Source organism: Neofelis nebulosa, chromosome 13, assembly GCF_028018385.1.
Source record: "Neofelis nebulosa isolate mNeoNeb1 chromosome 13, mNeoNeb1.pri, whole genome shotgun sequence".
NCBI lineage: Eukaryota > Metazoa > Chordata > Mammalia > Carnivora > Felidae > Neofelis > Neofelis nebulosa.
In genome coordinates this window covers 51,072,712-51,091,439 of record NC_080794.1, presented here as the reverse complement: position 1 = coordinate 51,091,439, position 18,728 = coordinate 51,072,712, and the positions used below count along the sequence as shown (strand labels likewise).

Genomic DNA, 18,728 nt, shown 5'->3' with positions numbered 1-18,728 from the left:
TGGGTAAGGTCTTCATCAGCCCTGGCAAGAGGCCTTTTAGAAGGTTCCTGTGGCCTCAGGGATGGGTAATGAGAGAGATAGTAAAGGTGCTGAACTCTAACCATGGGGCTCTGAGCAGGGAAGGGACCCCGAAACAGGGCCCAAAAGGGTACATCCAAGTCTGGTAGGCCAAGAAGGGCAGCCAGAGGGTATATCTGGTGGGAAGGTCAGCTAGAGTAACAAAGGGGACCAACTAGGTAATGACTCTCCCTTTCATAACCATCCAAGATACTTCGAGGTTGACAGTGGGGGCTTGGCCTCACTAGCTGTTCAAGGGCTCAGACTACAGGGCTTCTCCCTTCTCCTGCGTGGACTTCCAAGATGGCGCCAGAAAAAGGAGCCAAGCATGGAGGAGTGTTGGGGCAAGGAGTCCTGTGGGCCACAGCTAGAGGCGGCCGCCTCACGTCCTCTCCTAAACAATGGCCAGGGCACAGTCACACCGAGTGCAAGGAGGCTGGGAGATGGGGGGTATCTGGGCATGCCCATGAAGGAGGGGAGAACAGATCTGGTGGAGAGCTAGCATTCTCTGCCCGCAGCAAAGAGTCGTCAGCCGAGGCGGCGGCGGGCACGGAGTCAGCAGGGGAGGAAATGGTCAGAGGTGTGCTGGCAAACACCTAACAACCGGCTGCCTAGAAGGAAAAAATGTTAAGTCCTGATTGATAACGTTTACTGATTTTCTTGATATAAATACTCCCACCACCACCAATTTCAAACTACCAGCATGATTGCTGAACAAGGAGTTGCCAAGAGATGTGAGTAGCCCTGCAATATATAGATCAATTGAGTTCTTCATAGAATCAGAACCAACAGGAGAGATAGATAGATAGATAGATAGATAGATAGATAGATAGATAGATAGATATAGATAGATATAAAATGTATTATAACATATTTATAATATATCTAAATATATATATTTATATGACATACAAAATCGACCCTCACAATAGTATTTTCACCATGCATTTATAAAAGGTGCAAATAACCTTAAGAATGTAGACACTATTGAAATGTAGGAACATAATTAGGAAGTGATGTGTGTTGAGTGTGTATTCCCTTTGTTTTTAATATAATTTAGTTCACTGTTTATAAAATTAAGCTTATAACATGTAATTTCTAATGATGTCTGTTAAAATTGCCAAATTCCTGAAAACTTAGCTATCAGCTCTCACTGGCTTTTGCTACTGGCCAGCTGGTCCAGCACACCACTGGGATGGACAGGAGTGACGTGCCAGAGAGCCGCAGCGTCAGCCTCCTGGCAACAGGGACAGAGAGCACTAAAAGCAGGAAGTCAGGGGACACTGGTGCTGGTGACCGCTGCGCAGGCATCTCAGACTCTGCAACCGCGGTGTTTTCTCCTTCTGCCTCCAGAAGAGCACACTCTGTCCTCCCTACAGCTTCCGGAACAGGGAGCAGGGTTCTGCTATCTATATGACATCTCGGTAAAAAATAGAGAAAGGCTCACCCTCCTGCCAGCAGATCCCTCGAATGGCGCTAGAACACAGAGCTTTGCCAGCAGAGCCCAAACCCAGCCCTACTCCCCCCTCTACTGGACACCGTTATACAGTGCACAGGCCACACAACAGTACCTGTGGCTCTGTGTGGAATGGAGCAGTCTCCCGGTGAAACTTGGGATAGAGGCCCCTTTCCATTTTCTGAGTGGGAGATTGGCGAAATGTGTCCGTCCCTGAGAAGACTCCCTTGGGATGACAGCAGGCAAAGACCGCCTCTGGTGTCCCCAAGCTCACAGATATGCAATTATCTCCTAAAGTAGTGGTTCTCAACCCTGGTCACATGTTGGATCACCAGAAGAGCTTTTACAACTCCCAGTGACCAGTTTACATGCCAGATTATATAGGACCCAATGGCAGATGGGACACAGGTGTTAGTTTTCAAAGCTCCCCAACATGCAGCCAAGGTTGAGAACCACTGATGTGAAGCCATCTTGGCTCTGGTCAATGACACTGGGTTGGGTGACCGCCTGACCGAGAGGTGTGCATTCCAGCGGATGCCTTTGAAGAGTTCTACCCTCCCAAACCTCTCCACTCACCCTTCAGCGCCTAGCCAAGTCTGGCCCACAGCAGCGTTAGGAAATGCTGAAATGATGCACGCCAGGGAACTGGAGAAGGGAGACCCAGGACCACTGGGGCAGGGGCAGGGCAACGGGAAAGAGGCCATCTCTCTGTCTCTACTTCTACGTGAGGCCTGTATCTTTCTGCCTTGGTCTCAGTCTCCTGCCTGTAAGTCAGGGGAGTAGTCTGTTCCTTCAAACAAAAACTTATGCAAGAGGTCACCATGTTCAGCAGATCTCCTTGCCCCATTCTTGTCCTCATCCCACCTTCCCTCCTTGAAGCCTCAGAGGGACCTAGGGGCTCCTAGGGCCCTGTGGTACAGGCTTGGTAAACAGCAAGAAGGAGGGGACACTAATGTCCCTTCCCGCTGGACTCTATGGATCCCCTCATCCAGAGGAGTCCTGGGAACTTGGTCTGAGGGCAGAGAAAAGGAAGAGCTACGTTGTCCCCACCCCACCCCTGTCCCCCATCATTCTCAGGTGCACAGTCCAGAGTAGCTCTTGCCCTGGTCCCAGCTTTACTTCTGGGTTTGAGCCCAGAACCTCTGTGGTTTTGTCTGAATCCAACACTGATCCCAGGAAAATCAAGAGGGTGAGTCCAGCAACTTAATGTCATTGGGGGAAACAGCTGCACAGGAAAAGCACCCGGGGGTTGATTCTTAACCAAAACAAGTGTGAGTGGACCCAAACTGAATCCTCAGGGCATTTTCGTGCCTCTAGCTTGGAGGACGTGGTCCAGGCTGCATTACTCACAGGGCTTCATGATTGCTCAAGACGTTGTCACTGACCACGGGACCTCACCCTGTGACCCTGATGTCAACATGAGATTTTCCAGATCTGTATCCTCCCCAGTGCTCCCCAGTGGCCTCTGTCCCAGCCTGACCCGGCCTCTACCTGGTCTGAAAGGAAAAGGAGGGCAATTCCATCATTCAGTGGTGTTTCTTGGATCTGTCCCCCAAGCCAGTATTCCTCATAGAGCTTGTGGCCTGAGTCCAGCCTGAGGCTCAGGGCTGGGAGTGCCGGAGGGATGTTGGGCAGTCTGTGAGACACAGATAAGAGCCCTGGGGAAGTGTTTAATGGCTCCTGCTGGTGGTAGAATCGGGAGAGTTTTACAGGGAACTTGCTCAGAATGATCAGGCTTGTGTAACTGAAACCATGAGACAGCACACTCCAGAGAGAGGGAGACGCTGGTGCAAAGGCACAGGGGCACACGGGCTGCACGTGCACATGGCTGTGTGTGGTAGCATGCCCAGGAGATAGGTCACAGAAGAAGGCATGGGCAATGCCACGAAAAGCCTTGGATATTATATCAAAATACTTATTCATCTCTTCTGAGGGGTGGCCAAGGGCCAGAAAAAGTGACTTGTTGCTGAGTAAGACAGCTTTGTCTCCAGGCACTCTGCTTTCTCCCTGCAACCTGGCCTTTGGACCTCCCACATCCTGGTGAGTCCTTGACCTCTGCAATCCTCTCCTCCTCCCTGTAGGCCAGACTTGTCCTCTCTAGCACGGATTGCTGCAGGGCCTCCCAGTAGACCCCTAGCCCCCAGAACTTCTGCCCATCCAGGTGCCAGAGTTGATTCCACATTAATAGGACATTTGGGGTTCAATAGACATGGGGGCACTCTGAGGATCAGGGAGGGAGCATGGCTGTTCAAAGCAAAGTGGTCATCATTGAGACCCCTCATCTTCAACTGTTACAAGGTCCACACAGCACTCAGGCTCAAAAAACAAACACAAAAAAACAAAAAACCCAGCCCCAGGCACAAATGCCTAACCTCTCATGGGGTCATTTAAGGGGCACAAAGGCTGGTCCTCACCATCCAACAAGTTCATTGAGGGCTCTCGAGTCAAAAACTGCTCACACGAACTGGTTGGAATTTAGGGATTTAGAGAGACTGGCATCATAGAAAACTATCAGCTGTAGACACACAGCCCTGGATTCACATTCCCATCCTGACTGTATTGTATGACTTTGGGCAAGTTGTTTAACATTTATGTGCCTTATTTTCTTTATCTGCAAAGCCACGACAATAGCACCTGCCTCGGAGAATTTGAGAAGTATGTGACATATTGAATAGAAAGCACCAGCCTAATGCCAGACACATAGTAAGCACCTAATAAATGATAGCTGTTAGTGTGACTGCATTTCTTGGGCAATTTTTAGGCTCTTGAGGCTGAACTCCCCAGAAGCCCCGCTATGCATTCTTTAGAGTTGTTAGTATTAAACAGTTAGCAGATTCACTACTCAGTGAACAGTTTTTGAGATCCTACTAAGTGCGGGCCCTGAACTTCGTGTGCATCCTGACTCCTCTCACCTTGTTAAGGCAGCAGAGACATTCCTAACACGCATCCCTCTGCTTGCTGGGCCCATCCAGTAAGGAGGTGAACACCGCCCAGCCTGCAAGCTCCTTCTAAGACACGCCTGTCTTTCACAGTTGAACCTTGAGTTCCTAAACCGCCTGCAGGAGACATCCGGCGGAGCAGGTCCCATTAGACGGACCTGCACGTTCCCCCCCCCCAAGAGCGCTGTCCCCGGGGACCTAGCCAGGACAGGCGGGCCTCGGCGGGTATTCCCTGCCTCCTCTCCCCTCCGCCAGCGCGCGCGCTGGACTGGCCCTCCCCGCTCAGTGGGCGGATCCGTCGGGAGCCGTCCGACCCGCCCGCGGCTGGGCCCCGGCTGTACCGCCCTCCAGCTCGCGGACGCGCCCCGCCCGTCCGCCCGCGGGGAGCCCAGCCCCACGCGCCGGCTCCGGGATGAGCAGTGCCGCGTGCGCCCCGGGGCCGAGGGACAGCCAGGCCGCCCCGCCCTGGCCCCGAGAGTGATCAGCAGCCGTTACCGAGCCTTTTCATGGTTCGCTTGGATGGGAATTAATTCTGGGATGGATAAATAATGCATTGAGGTTCGTGTAGTCCAAGGCAAGCCTTCGGTCGGGAGCAAAGGAGAGGGAGCCAAGGGAGTCTCGCCGGTAAAGCCAAGCAGCCATGGGGGCCCCAGCGGGGCAGGAGGGGCAACTGGGCAAGAGGAAGAGAAAAGGGAAGTGGATGACAGCATGATCGGCACAAGGACGCTGGCCTGGCGGCTTCTGAAATATGCTGAGCCCAAAGATCAGGCAAGCCAGGAGGGGTAAGTCCAACTTCCTGGGGCGGATCTGGGCACAATGTGTGTCTCTTGGCTAACACGTGCAGACACTTAGCTGGCTGCCACACTGGGAGTCAGATGAGGCAGGCATTCCAAAGGCATCTTCCTGATGGACATGCCTTCCCAATGAGGCTCCTGGGGTCTGTGGGGGTCAGACCGGAGACTGACTAACAGGGCAGTAGCCATGTTAGTGCCCAGTCGATGTTCAGCCCTCATCCAGTATTCTGTGTTTTGCCGAGTTCCTGGGTGGCTCAAAGTGACCAGGTGACAAGTTGGTGAAAACTTGGTACCTTTACTAAAAAATGCAGGACACTCAAGATTTGCCCTAGCAGCCAAGACAAAAGTGGCCCTCACTAGGGAGGGCCGTATCCTGGTTTCTGGGGACAGCCAGGTCCAAGTGAGAACCCTCATTCCTGTGGCCTGGGAGGGTGTTCTGTAGAGCCTGAAGGAGCCACCTGGGCTGGGCTGCAGGAAGCAATTCCTCAGGCAGGTCCCATGGGGAAAACTCCTAGGAAGCTGCACAGCCTGGAGATGAGGGTATGAGGGCAGAAACTTAGAGATAAGTAAGAGACGGCAGTCTGGAGAACCTTGCAGGGATGATCTTGCAGGACTCGGCCACTGCCCCAGCCAGCCCATGTCCCTGCAGAGTGGCCTGGAGACTCAGGAGAAGTCCCAGGACTAGGAACAGCATCTTCCTAGGGATAGCAACTTCTTGGCCAGAGTGTCATTTTAGATGAGAGCATCTATCATTTAAGAAAATAGAATGTGCCTGTAAAAGTGGCCAGTGTTTGGGGAGGGCTGAGCCTCCCTTATGAGCAATGACGATGAGGACAGGTGGTTTAGAGGTGGGTCGAATACCTGCCCGGGGAGCTTGGAAACAGCGTGTCTCTCCCCATGTGTGTGTGTGAGTGACAGGGACCCTCCAGCCCCCCGTGAACTCATGGGCAACACACCCATCTCATTAGCTTCTAACAGATGACTACTGGATGGGCTGGCTTTCCAGAGCGTGGTCACAACTGTCAGGACTCTTCCGAGGGGTGCTCCAAATGGATGATAACCTGTGGACCCTGGTGGACAAAACAGGCTGTGCATGGCTCTGCTGAGGGGTGGGAGTGCAATCTAGTGACCAATTAAAGGGTTGGGCCAGGCCATGCATGCACTTTGAGAAAACTTAAGTCTGTCCTCCCACCTATCTAATGTGCTAGCCACTGGCCAGATGTGGCTATTGAGCCTTTGACATATGGCTAGTCCAAATTGAGAAAAATACACACTCGATTTTGATGACTTGGCAGAAAAAAAGAATGTAAAGTATCTTGATGATTATATTGAGTACATGCTGAAATGACAACATTTTGGATATATTGGGTTAAATAAAATACAGGATTACATTTAATTTCACCCGTTTTTTTTTTTTACTTTCTTTTAAAGCAGCTACTAGAACATTTACAATTACAACTGTAAATCGTATATGGCTCACATTATATTTCTATCGCACTGTACTGGTCTAGAAAGAGATCGGGGCTTCAGCAAAGGGGCTCTCAGGAAGCCAGCCTTTGAAATCCTGAACTTCTTACAAAGTTGTCCTAGGTCAGTGGTTCTCAGCCAGGAGTGATTTTGTGCCACCCCGCAGGGGACCTTTGGCATCGTCTGGAGACATTTTTGGTTGTTCCAAAATGCTAAGGTGGAGGGACACTGGATGATATTATCTGGTGAGATATGTTAAAAGATGACTTTTATGTTACCGTGTGTCAGCTAACTACTTACCCACATGTATGATCATAAACTATGATAGGAAGTATTCTAAGAGCATATACTACAAACGTAGCATCCAGAGGAAATAAGTGGTACTTGAGCTGTAAGCTGGGAAATGACAGGGAACTAACTAGGCAAAGAATGGTGGAAGGTAGAGGCTGCCTTCTAGGTGAGGAACAGCATGTTCAGGTGCTGTGGGAGGGGAGGGGCACACAGGAGTAGGAGGCTGAAGCTGGGGGCAGGGAGGGGCAGCAGGCACAGCATGAGGCCAGAGACCAGGTCAGGAGTTGGATGATGCAGGGTCAGGCTTGCAGTTTGTTAGGGAATAACCCCCCTAAGGACATTTCTGGAGCAATACAGACCAGAATGTGTGTGTGTGTGTGTGTGTGTGTGTGTGTGTGTACCTGTGCACACCTTAAAGAAATTGGGCTGTGGTAGAAAGAACTTACATCAAAATTCATCTCCGTTGAACCTGTTCGGAGCTGGGCAGGATACATGTTATAAACACAGCAAGCATAGTATGCAAATCACAGCACTTGATATCCAGATATTGCCTTGTCCAGACTGCTCCAGACTGTTGGTATTCCAGATATACTTCCAGGCTGTGCCACTATGTGGGTACACTGGGTTGCATGAAAAAAAATGGGGTTACTTTTGGGGATAGTTAATAAAATCAGCCTCAGCCAGCTCAGAAGCCTCTGGGATCTGGCCAAAAGGCTGCTCTGCAGAGAGGGTCTTCCCAGGCACCCTTCTTCAGAGTCAAGTGGGCTGTTAACTTCCTGGCAGGCCCCCATCCAGGCCAGCCCTGTTGGCAAAGGCTGCCAACACCTGAAAGCTGTCCTCAGGTCTCTTTCCTATGGAGGGGGGAGACGTCAAGATTGAGAACCTCTGAGGGAGTGCCTACTGTCACTTACCTGCATATAGAGCTAAGTTTGGTCCTCTGTCATGCCCTGACGGAGCTCACTTTCCAAGAAATTAGAGGCAGAAGAGGCAGATGTCAACATGGGACACACACGCACACGCACACGCACACACACGCTTGCACACCGGCATATACGTAAGAGGACAGTAATAATTCATAAAATAGAGAGTCACCCAAGCTAGCTGGAAGAGGCTCTAAATAAGCCAGTGGATTCAAATATTTCGCTTAGTTTTAAGTGCATCACACAATTCAGACTGACTTCAGGAAAGCTGTCCAGATTGGCTCAAATCAGCATAATGTGGCCATTAATACAGTATGTGATTTTAGCTTGCCATTGCTTGCCTAGGACCAGTTCAGACTCATCCTAGCTAGTCATGGCCTATTGAAGTGAGCCCAGGCTATTTGGAACCAGGGGTGGCTCCCTGCTCCCCGCCTGGCTCCAGAGGTCCCTTCCAGGGACGCTTCCCTGTCGCCTTGCCCCAGCAAGCTCTTCCTCCCCTGATGCCCATTTCCATATTCCCGGAGTGGGAATCAAAGAGAGAGCTTACCCTGCCCTTGCCACTTTTGCCAGAAGAAAAATAAGATAAATTCACTAAAACCCCATGAATTTATTACATATACAGTGGAGCAAGTCACAAGTCTGTGTGTTTTGTGACACTAAAAGTTGCCATTTCTTTTTCAAGACAGAAAATAAAAGCATAAGGCAGGTGCCTTCTCCTCTGGGAATAGGAGAGGAGGAGCAGCGGAGCCTCGTGCCGTAGCTCAGACCCACTACCACATTCTGTGCACGCTCCCTCCTCTGCTCACACAGCCCCTGGGAACACCTGGTTGGAACCAGGTCTGCCTCCCCACCTCTCCAGCCGTAGGCAGAACAGAGCCCCCAAATACTTGACCGCGATGCAGCCCCAGCTGGCTCCGGATTGTTCGCCTTTCTGAAATCCCACTGTAATGGGGCTTGCGTCTTCAGACATTGGGATGTTCTGTCAGTCTTGCTCGAGGCTTGTTGTTCTGGCCTCGCCCTAGTTTACTAGGATGAGGGATGGGACGCAGACCTGTCACTTTACCTCCCAAAGAGCTCTGGACTCGGCCTGTCTCACTCATCCTCGTGCCATCACCCACCTGCAGCCGTCGTCATCTTTCACCTGGACTATACCAATAAGACTGCCTCACTCTCACCCACCTCCATCCATTCTCCACTTCAGAGCCAGAGCTATCTTTTCAAATGTATATCCAGCCATAAACTCACCTCCGGCCTCTTCCCCTAGCCCCAGCGTGGACTTCTGCATTGCTCTGTAGGTTAAGAGCCAAAGCCTTTACCATGGCCCACAAGGCCCCTCTTACAGTCTAACCAGTGGCCACCCCTCCGGACTCCTCTCACTCTCCAGGCTCCAGCCACACTGGCCTTCTTCCTGTTCCTCAACTGTCCCATGGGCTTCCTACCACAGGGCCTTAGCATGCCATTTTCTCTGCCTGGAATGCCTCTCCCTTCTCTCTGTCTCTCTCTCTCTCTCCCTTCTACACGCACATGCACACACACACATGCAGGCATACACACACACACACACACACACACACACACACACACACTCCTGGACTCCTACTCACCCTCAGCTATCGGTTCAAATAAGGGAAGGGAAGTCCTCACTTGAGGACTTGAGCCAGGGAAGTCCTTCCCCATACTCTCCAATCTCAGCTAGGTCCTCGGCTACATGCTCTCCTTTCTTTCTTTTTTTAACATTTATTTAAATTCAAGTTAGTTAACATACAGTGTAGTATTGGTTTCAGGAGTAGAATTTAGTGATTCATCACTTACATGTAACACCCAGTGCTCATCCCAGAAGGTGTCTTCCTTAATGCCCCTTGCCCATTTAGCCTACCCCTACCCAGAACCCCTCCAGCAACCCTCAGTTTGTTCTCCGTATTTAGGAGTCTCTTATGGTTTGTCCCCCTCCCTGTTTTTATCTTATTTTTCCTTCCCTTCCCCTGTGTTCATTCGTTGTGTTTCTTAAATTCCAGATATGAGTGAAATCACTTGGTATTTGTCTTTCTCTGACTTATTTTGCTTAGCATAATACACTCTAGTCGCATTCATGCTGTTGCAGATGGCAAGATTCCATTCTTTTTGATGGCTGAGTAATACTCCAGTGTGTGTGTGTGTGTGTGTGTGTGTGTGCGTGTGCGTGTGCCACATCTTCTTTACCCATTCATCAGATGGTGGACATTGGGCACTTACCATTAATTTGGCTATTATCGATAGTGCTGCTATAAACATTGGGGTGCACGTGCCCCTTTGAATCAGCTTTTTTGTATCTTTTGGGTAAATACCTAGTAGTGCAATTGCTGAGTCATAGGGTAGTTCTATATTCAACTTTCTGAGGAACCTCCATACTGCTTTCCAGAGCAGCTGCACCAGTTTGCATTCCCACCAATAGTGCGAAAAGGTTCCCCTTTCTCCACATCCTCACCAACACCTGTTGTTTCCTGAGTTGTTAATTTTAGTCATTCTGACAGGTATGAGGTGGTATCTCATTGTGGTTTTGATTTGAATTTCTCTGATGATGAGCGATGTTAAGCATCTTTTCGTGTGTCTGTTAGCCATTTGGATGTCTTCTTTGGAAAAGTATCTATTTGTGTCGTCTGCCCATTTCTCCACTGGATCATTTATATTTTGGGTGTTGAGTTTGGTAAGTTCTTTATAGATTTTGGATAGTAACCCTTTATCTGATATGCCATTTGAAAATGTCTTCTCCTAGTCCATCGGTTGCCTTTTAGTTTTGTTGATTGTTTTCTTCGCTGTGCAGAAGCTTTTTATCTTGATGAGGTCCCAGTAGTTCTTTTTTGCTTTTATTTCCCTCACCTCCAAACATGCTCTCCTTTCTTTACAGCATTTACCTTGGATTATAGTTGTACACTTCCAGGTAGGATTTTCTGATGGCTATCTGTCACTCCACTGGACTGTGAGTGTCCTGAGGACAGGAACCGTTTCTGGTTTTGAATATCATTATACTTCAATGCCAGGCATCTGAAGGACACTAAATACATATATTTTGAGTGAATGAATGAATGAATGAATGAGTGGTAGAGAAAGCATTAGTCTGGGAGGCTGAAGCACTCTGCCCAAACTGATCCGGGTCCTTAGGAAAGCCAGCCCCTCCTGGACGCCTGGGTGGCTCAGTCAGTTAAGTGTATGACTTTGGCTTAGGTCATGATCTCACAGTTTGTGAGTTTGAGCCCCACATTGGGCTCTCTGCTGTTAGGATGGAGCCCACTTCGGATCCTCTGACCCCCTCTCTCTGCCCCTCCTCTGCTCATTCTCTCTCCCTCTATCTTTTTCAAAGTAAATAAACTTAAAAAAAAAGGAAAGTCAGCCCTTCCTTTGACTGACTTATACGTTCAAATATTTTCCCAATTTGTTGCTTGCCTTTTACGTTTATATTAGGTCTTCCCCGCAGATATACGAAAGTTCTTAGTTTTTATGTGATCGTTCTGTCAATATTTTCTCTTAGAGTTTCTGCCTTTGTGTAGAATATTTCAGAATAAAATTGATGTTGCTATTAAAGAGGCTCTTTCTTTTAGAGGAAATCATTAAACTAATGAGCCACGCTACAGCAGCTTTAGCTATCTTTGTTAGCAAGCGTATCAATGTCTTGGGAGCCTTGATGAATGTGCAGAGCCTGGTCAGTACTTTGGAGATGGAGCGAGAGAGCTCTATGAAATGAAGTACTTTCGGTGGCCTCATTGTTCTCGATTCTCCTCACAGGAAAGTAATCCAGCATTTATTGCGTGTCCTCCAAGCTCGAGGAGTCTCCACTACACTTACGTAATTCTCATAACTATACTATGATGAGGTGTCAGTGCTCCCATGTTAACAGATGTGGAAGGAGAATCATGGGTGCCCTGCCAGCAAGTGGTGGCCTTGGTATTCATGTCTGTCTGGTGCTGAGGCTTCTGACCTCCCTCCCCAACCCAGTGTAGGGATCCACACCACCCAAAGACCACTGAAGATAGCACTGCCTGTCCCCAGCGGAGCTATAGATTCTTTGAGTAATAAGATGCAGTGATTTATTTTTATTTATTTTAATTCCAATGTAATTAACATACAGTGTTATATTGGTTTCAGATGTCCAATACAGTGATGCAACAATTTTATAACATGACTCAGTGCTCATCACGACAAGCGTCCTCTTAATCCCCTTCACCTATCATCCTTTCCCCTCACCCACTTTTCCTCTGGCAACCACCAGTTTGTTTTCTATATTTAAGAGTCTGGTTTTTTGCTTGTCTCTTTTTTTCTTGGTTCATTTGTTTTGTTTCTTAAATTCCACATATGAGTGAGATCACATGGTATCTGTCTTTCTCTGATTGACGTCTTTCCCTTAGCATTTATATACTGTAGTTCCATCCTTGTTGTTGCAGATGGCAAGATTTCATTCTTTTTTATGGCCGAGTAACATCCCATTCTTTATCCATTCATGTATCGATGGACCCTTGGGTTGCTTGCATATCTTGGCCATTGTAAATAATGTGGAAGTAAACACAGGGTTGTATGTATCTTCTCAGATTAGTGTTTTTATTTTCTCTGGATAAATACCCAGCAGTGGAATTACTGGATCATAGGGTAATTCTATTTTTATATTTTCAAGGACACATCACGCTGCTTTCCACAGTGGCTATACCAGTTTGCGTTCCCACCAACAATGCACGAGGTTTCCTTTTTCTCCACATCCTTGCCAACACTGGTTGTCTCTTGTGTTTTTGATTTTAACCATTCTGATGTGTGAGGTGATAGCTCATTGTGATTTTGATTTATATTTCCCTGATGAGTGATGTTAAGCATCTTTTCATGTGTCTGTTGGCCATCTGTATGTCTTCATAGGAAAAAATGTCTGTTCATGCCTTCTGCCCATTTTTTTTATTGGGTTATTTGCTTTTTTGGTGTTGCCGTGATATTTTTAAGTAGATGCCCACAGCCTATGAACACATGGAGACTGAATTTAGACAATTGTTGGAATATTGGAATATTTAAGGTTGAATTAATAATATGTAGTAGAAAACTAAGCAAAAAAAAAAAAAGACGATTATGAACTCCAAGGAAAGCAAAAAGTGATGTGTGAAAAGAAAAATTATTACAGTATACTACATAGCTCAATTGGGACTATCAATTGCACAGTGCAAATTAACAATGCAAATTTGGCATGTTGATCAAACCAAATTATAATATAACTATATTGGGAAAATGGAGTGGGTGTGTATGTCTGGTAGGGACAGGAGAGTATAAGAAATAAAATCTTCACTTTCCATAGCAAGAAGACAACAAATAATAGTTAAAAAAGAAAAATCACGAAGTGACTTGGCGTGAAAACATAGGTCAGTGAAACAGGATAGAAAGCCCAGAAATAAACCCAAGCATATATGGTCAATTAAGTTATGACAAAGGAGCCAAGAATATATTATGGGGAAAAAACAGTCTGTTCAATAAAGGGTGTTGGGAAAACTAGACAGTCGCATGCAAAAGAATAAAACTGAACCATTATCTTATACTATGGAAAAATCAACTCGAAATGGATTAAAGACTTTAATTAAGACCTGAAACCATAAAAACTCCTAGAAGAAATCATAGGTGGTAAGCTCCTTGACATTGGTCTTGGTGATGATTTTTTTTTAATTTAACACCAAAAGCAGAGGGAACAAAACCAAAAATAAATGTGTGGGACCACATCAAACTAAAAAGCTTCTGCACAGCAAAAGAAACCATCAACAAAATGAAAAGGCAGACTACAGAATGGGAGAAAATATTTGCAAATCATATCCCTGATAAAGGGTCAATATTCAAAATATATAAAGAATTCACACAACTAAATGGCAAATAATAATAATAATAATAATAATGAACCGAAACAATTCTATTTAAAAATGGGCAGAACTGAGTAGACATTTTTCCAAAGAAGACATATAATGGCCAACAGGTACGTGAAAAGGTGTTCAACATCACTAAGGCGAGGGAAATGCAGATGTCACAGTGATATACCACCTCATGCCTGTTAGAATGGCTATCGTAAAAAAAGTAAAAATAAATAAAAAACGTTGAAAAAAAAAAATTTAAAAAAAAAAAAAAAATAAAGTAAAAATAAAAAAAAAAGATAACAAAGATGTATTATCTCAAGTGAGATATCTCAAGGGAGAAAAGGAAACCCTGGTGCACCATTGATGGGAATGCAAATTGGTGCAGTCACTGTGGGAAACAGCATGGAGGTTCCTCCAGAAATTAAAAATAGAACTTCCATATGATCCAGCAATCCCACTTCTGGGCCTATATCCAAAAGGAAATGAAAACAGGATATCAGCAGGGTATCTGCACTCCTATATTCATTGCAGCATTATTTATAAGAGTCAAGACATACAAACAACCTTAAGTGTCCATCAGGGGATTAGTGGACAAAAAAGATGTGGTGTATATATAGACACAATGGAATATTATTCAGCCATGAGAAAGAAAGAAATCCTGCTATTTGTGACAAAATAGACCGATCCCAAGAATGTTATGCTAAGTGAAGCCAGACAGATGAAGACAAATACTGCACAGTATCACTTATATGGGGAAACTAAAAATGGCAAACTCATAGAAACAGAGAGTAGAAAAGTGGTTACCAGGGACTGTGGGGTATGGGTGGAGGGGTGAATAGGGAAAGTTTAATAAAAGGGTACAAACTTTCAGCTATAAGATGGACCAAGGTCTGAGGATCTAATGTAAAACATGGCGGCATCGTCAGTAACACTATTTTTATAATTGAAATTTGCTAGCAGAGTAGAGCTGATATGTATCCCCCCCACCCCACCAAAAAAAAAAAAGACAAATATGTGATGTGATGGACGTGTTCATTAACTAGATGGGGGAAGTCGAGAAAATAAAGTGTCAATAAATGAATACTGTTAGAAACGAGAGGTAAATACCAAAAAGATCAAACTAAAAAGGATAGAAGTGACTGCCTCTGGGGGGTTGGGGAATGGAAGGTGATGGAAGGACAGGAGACTGCCAGGTTTCACACCACGGCTTGTAGGACCACTTGAGATGTGGTTGAGGAGTGATAGCCCAGAGGTCACGTAACCTCGCACCCGTTCGAACTGGAGGATTGCTCTCAAGGGATGACCATGGGGTTCACAGACCTCTGGTCGCTTGGTTCTGAATGTGAGCGCTTGGTTCTGAATGGTGTGGCCTTCCAGGATATGCCCGTGGGGACTCCATGTTGCCCCCTGCCCAGGCTCATCAGCTGAAGACTCCCCAAGACAGAACACCGTCAGGGCCCTGAGAGTGGGCCGGCAAAGGGACAGTAACCTGTTTAAGTGATGCAGTATCTGGCATTGTCTGAGACTCCGAGAGAGGGATCGAGGGCTAGGAGAGGGGTCAGGGAGGTGGTATATGAGAACACTTTCTGGAGAGTGGGACCAGGGTGTGGGCCAGAGCTCCGGCGGGGACTGGAGGCCTCACAGACAGTAGCCTGTGGTGCAGAAGGGAGGCCACGATAGACTCGTCCAGCAGTCTCCTTGTCCTAGGTCAGGCCCTGGACCCACAGCTCACAGCTGTCACCTTCCCTAAGGGTTCAGGTGCCCAAGCCTAGACGTTCTCCACTACTGGCTGGGTCTTCTACCCCACACAGAAGCCTGGATTCTCTCCTGTCTCTCCCTCTGGAAGTTTTCTCAGAACTGAAATGAAATTGCAGAGGCCCCCAGATGAACCAAATGTCTAGGACAAGCTCCAGGCACCTGGTCAGACGAAATAAAATTCCAATTTGGGGATCTTTGAACAACAGTGGCCTCAAAGGACATTGCAGCCAGATTTTTTGAATACTGTTTATTCTAGGATTTTCATTGTTCATTTCTAATATTTTCCTCGTTTTTAGAATCAAAGCATAATTTATGTGCAGTAATATGTGCAAATCTTAAATATATAGTTCTGACCACCACCCAGATCAAGATACAGAGTCTGTCTTTCTTTCTTTCTTTCTTTCTTTCTTTCTTTCTTTCTTTCTTTCTTTCTTTCTTTCTTTTGAAAGAGAGTGGGAGAGAGAGCAAGCAGGGGAGGGGCAGAGAGAGGGCAAGAGAGAAAGAATCCCAGGCAGGCTCTGAGCTGCCATCACAGAGCCCGATGTGGGGCTCGAACCCACAAACGGTGAGACCATGACGTGAGCTGAAACCAAGAGTCAGACGCTTAACTCAGTCTTTCTTTTAACCTCAGAAAGTTCCCTCCTCTGTTCCCCATACCACCTCACCCTCCTCACAACCAGACAGACACTCTTCCAGTTTCTGTCGCCATGGAGTGGTTTTGCGTATTCTTAAATTTCATGTAAATAGAATCATAGGATATGACTCTCTCGTTACTGACACATCAAAGGCCACAGATAGCCTTTCCACTTTCTTCTTTAAGGAAGGACGGAAAGTCAGAAAATGTGTGTTCAGTGTTCAGAATGTGCCTATGAGACAAGGGAGAAAATGGAAGCAGAATAATTTAAGTAAAATGCTCAAGATCACACAACTAGTAAGACCCAAAGCAGCTTCAACACAGGACCCTGAGGCTCAAGAAGCCTCCTTCCCCCAAACAGAGCCATGTCCAGAGGTGGAGGCTGGGTGGGGTCACTGAGAAGCTTGGCTCCAGTGAGGGGAGTGTACCTGATCCCTCATAAGCACCCGTTTCCATGGTATTCACTGTGCTAACGCCGGGTCCCGGGGCCAAAACGGAAGATGCGGTCATGTCGCCCATTTGGTCCTGCTGTGTCTCAGGTTTGTTCAGCTCAAAGGCACCCTGGCTGCGCAGCAGGCTAGTAAAGAAGAAGGAGGAGGAAGCGGGTCAGCTGGGATGAGAGCATGGGCATACTGTAGAAGTGTCTCACGAGGCGGTGCAACGGTGCTGGCCCCAGGTGCAAAGGTGTGTGGTCAGTCCAGGCGGGCCTGGCCCCATCGGCCTGCTGATTCTGAGGAATCCCAGCGTTGGCTGCTATTTTGTTTCAGTGCGCCATATTTCTGACAAAATTAGCCAGCTGGAATACCGCAGCCTCAGATACCTTCCCTCCCTGCTCGCTTTAGGGGCTAGACGTATATTTAATCTCACGCGCTGACAACTACTTAATAGCAGTGACCAGCGCTCGTGTTTGTTGAGCTTATGTAACCCTGCTTTAGAACAGGCACAACTCATGAGGCAACTTTCTTTGGGCCCTCCACCAGACCGGGGAGTCAAGTCCTCCCCTGTGCCTGCTTGGGTACGGCCCTGTGACAACCCTGGCCACTTCTGGGCAATGACGTGCCCCACAGTCACTTTCGTTTGCAAAATGCAGGACCACTTCAGTATTTCCGCATCCATCCTCAGGGCCGCATAACTGATTTTCACCCACCTCTTTGAGCGTGTGCTTCTTGGTCTGGCCCTCATCTGGAATGTCGCATCTCTTGAGTCTCCACGTCCTGTTGGAGTGCCCATTTTCATGTCCCATTGTGTGTCCCATGGGTGAAATCTCCTTTCGTCTTCAAAAGACCCCTAGTGAGAGACCACTGTTGCCCCATTTTTCAGATGAGGAAACTGAGTCCCAGACAGATGAAAGAACTGGCAGCCAGGAGGGGCAGTGCTGGGATTCAAAACCCAAAGGCTCCAGTGGCACCTGGGTGGCTCAGCCGGCTCAGGTCATGATCTCACGGTTGGTGGGTTTGAGCCCTGCGTCGTGTTCTGTGCTGACAGCTCAGAGCCTGGAGCCTGCTTTGGATTCTGTGTCTCCCTCTCTCTCTGCCCCTCCCCCACTCATTCTCTCTCTCTCTCTCTCTCTCTCTCTCTGTCTCTCAAAAATAAATAAACATTCAAAAAAATTTTGTTCAAAACCCAAAGGCTCTTGAACCTCATTGAGCACTTCCTATTTCTGCAGTAGGGCTCTCTCCAGGCATCAGGAAAGGAAAGCCATCCCATGCAGAGAAGGCCTCCTCGTGGGTCAAGACCCAGAGGCACATGTGCTGGTCAAGCTGTGAGCCCCTGGGTATGGCTGCAGTGCAGAAAGGCAAGGGGGGAAAGGTGATGCAGCCTGGGGAATGGGCCCTTTCTACATCCAGGTCGGGCTTTAAACAAGGGAGTGATGTGCCCGGATGGAGCGTTAGACAGTGAGGCTTGTTGCAGTGTAGGCAGTGTGTCTGCGGGGAGTGACTGAGGGCAGAGAAGGAGCTGATGTCCAGCAAACGCTCTGGGAGCAATGGTGTTTCCCATCTGCCAACTGCAGAAGATGTGAGGGGGCAACAGGGCTGTTGTCAGAGCACATCTACTCAGAGCACTCAGCCGTGACCAGTTAGGTTCCCTGCGTCCGGTCACTGCTCCAGCCCCCAGGGTGCCAGTCTGTTGCTGCCTGAGGTCCACATGCCAGGAGATGAAGTGGACAGCTTGTGTCCTGGAGAGATGCACTGTGAACCCAGCCCTCCTTTCTCCGACTGCCTCTCTGCCCAGAATACTAGCTGAGAGGAAAACTGAGATCTATGCCCCGTGGAAGATGCCCGAAGTTCATAACACCAGCACTCTTAGGACACGGGACGCTACCAGATACTGGGCCAGAGGAACTTCAGGCTGAACTTCTGGCCCCAGAGAACTAGAGAATGGACCCTAACCTTACTGTCTGAAAGTGGGAATAAATGATTTATTGGCAAGACAGGGTTAGGTAGGCCTGGGCCAGAAGACTGCCTTGGGCCCCCCCTAGCCAGACAGCCAGAGACATGCCCTGACTCTGCTGAAATCATCAACGGCCTCAATGATTACTTAACCATGGGTAGAGAATATATTGATCTAA

The 18,728-nt window shown here is 47.7% G+C and overlaps 1 protein-coding gene across 7 annotated transcripts in view; it reads left to right on the top strand.

The window, feature by feature from the left end:
* Positions 1–18,728, top strand: part of ARHGAP22 (Rho GTPase activating protein 22) — a 175,594-nt gene that overhangs the window by 27,592 nt on the left and 129,274 nt on the right. The window contains exon 1 of one of the 7 annotated variants that reach the window (XM_058696967.1): positions 4,797–5,234. The exons of the other annotated variants lie outside the window; for them this stretch is intronic. Within the exon in view, the coding sequence (XP_058552950.1) occupies positions 5,201–5,234 (34 nt within the window). The 5' untranslated portion in view covers positions 4,797–5,200. Of the gene's footprint in view, positions 1–4,796; positions 5,235–18,728 lie in introns of those variants that run through there. 7 annotated transcript variants of the gene reach the window in all.